Source organism: Penaeus monodon, chromosome 21 (assembly GCF_015228065.2).
Source record: "Penaeus monodon isolate SGIC_2016 chromosome 21, NSTDA_Pmon_1, whole genome shotgun sequence".
NCBI classification, from domain to species: Eukaryota; Metazoa; Arthropoda; class Malacostraca; order Decapoda; family Penaeidae; genus Penaeus; species Penaeus monodon.
The window spans coordinates 14411832-14413558 of record NC_051406.1 but is presented as its reverse complement, the minus strand read 5'-3'; the positions used below and the strand labels follow the sequence as shown (position 1 = coordinate 14413558).

The following is a 1727-nucleotide window of genomic DNA, read 5'->3' as shown; positions in this document are numbered from 1 at the left end:
TTAAGAATATTATTTTGATATTAATTTACTGATTATAAAAAAAAAAATCTCCACGTCACCTGCAAATTCTAGTATAGTTAGTAGGAGCGCTATATTATTTCCTTCACATCCCAGTTCCCCTTGTCTGTTTTCTTATGTTTATCTTAGTTCTTCCTTATTCCCACATTCGGTGAGGTACCATATCTCTAATGAATAAGTTTGGAAGGAAAGATTACTGAAGTTCTTGACTTGTAGCAACAGAACCGTTTCCACGAAGGAAAGTTTCATTTAATTATGGTAGGATATATTTGAGGCAAACTGAAAGAGAATGAGAAGAGGGAGCGGGGAGCGAGTGAGGAGGGACGGGAAGCCATGAAAGTTGTTGATAAGTTAATAAGTATGTTGTGTTCTTGTTTATTTAGGTTATTTTTTGTTTTAAATAAAGGTATGTGGGAGGGATGTCATTCTTAATGGTTTCTTAAGAGGAGTTAGGCTGCGGCTTGTAAGATCAGAAATAGTCCGTATCGTCTTAGTTGGGAGGAATGCGGAGTTGGTATGAATTAGTACGCTGTTTGTCGTTATGAGGGGATTTCGTGGTGCCTCTGTATGAAGTTTGTATGTCAAAAAAGGTCCATGGGATGCTAGGCTTTCTCATTGTTTTTTTTCTATTATCATTAGTGAATTACCAAAATAGTTTAAGCAGAAAGGGATTTAGAAGTAGAATATCAGATGGTTTTCTTTTAGTTATAATTGGGAGTGGAGGTTGTTCTTAAAATTAATTATATGATTCAATATGTAAAGAAAGCGTTGACTGTTGATTAGGTTACGTATGGTTCTATCGTATTCATTGCTATATAGGTTCATTTGTTTTGTAGGAAATAAAATTTTCCTTTTTTGTAGGGAATCGCCTAATAATCTTATATATTTATTTCTCTTTTTCTTTTCTTCATACCAGTCCATCCTAAATTCTACGAAAAAAACAAAGCCACATCAAAAGATTGATCCTCTTCCTCTTTCTCCCTCCCCCCCTAGGTGATAGACAAGGTGCGGCTGGACGAAGTGTCGCGGTCGCACCTTCTGCAGGAGGTCCGATGCATGAAGCTGGTGCAGCATCCGAACGTGGTGCGCCTGTACGAGGTCATCGACACCCAGACCAAGCTCTATCTCATCCTCGAACTGGCCGATGGAGGGGACATGTACGACTACATCATGAAGTGAGTGCATCAGGAAGAGAGAACCGGGGCGTGGGGGGGTGGGGGTGGCTTCGGGGGCCGTGTGGCTTGGCCTGGAATGGCTCAGGGCCGGGGCATTGGAGAGAACCTTTGTGCTTAGGCTGTTGTGTGGATTGTATGATCTAGTATTTTTTCTCGTTATTTATGTGGTTTACTCATGTAGTGCGAGCTTTTATTTTTTATCGTGATGGAGTGTGACTTCATATTAGCCAGAAGAGTTCATTCCCCTTTTTTTCACCTCCATTGTCTGGCGAATATCTTTAATTCCTCCCTGTTATTTCACGTGGGATTTGCTCTCCGCTGTCTTTGTAAATAGTAGAGGCACAATGGAGGGGCGCCGCTCGCTGCTTTTAACCTTTCCTTGATCTAGAGCTTCAGGATTTTAGTACCGAGAATTATATTTGCGTCTAGACTGACCTTTTACTTAGCAGCAGCGGCCTCGTCTAACCTTTCTTTGCATTTGCACATCTCGTTTTATTGCAACTCAGTTAATCAGTTTTTAAAGTTGTGTTACAC

The 1727-nt window shown here is 40.5% G+C and overlaps 1 protein-coding gene across 1 annotated transcript in view; it reads left to right on the top strand.

Moving 5' to 3' along the window:
- LOC119586257 (SNF-related serine/threonine-protein kinase-like) overlaps window positions 1-1727 on the top strand; it is a gene marked incomplete in the record, with an annotated part of 91676 nt that overhangs the window by 72239 nt on the left and 17710 nt on the right. Inside the window, 1 exon segment of the mRNA XM_037934963.1 lies at window positions 1012-1193. Within this exon segment, the coding sequence (XP_037790891.1) occupies window positions 1012-1193 (182 nt within the window).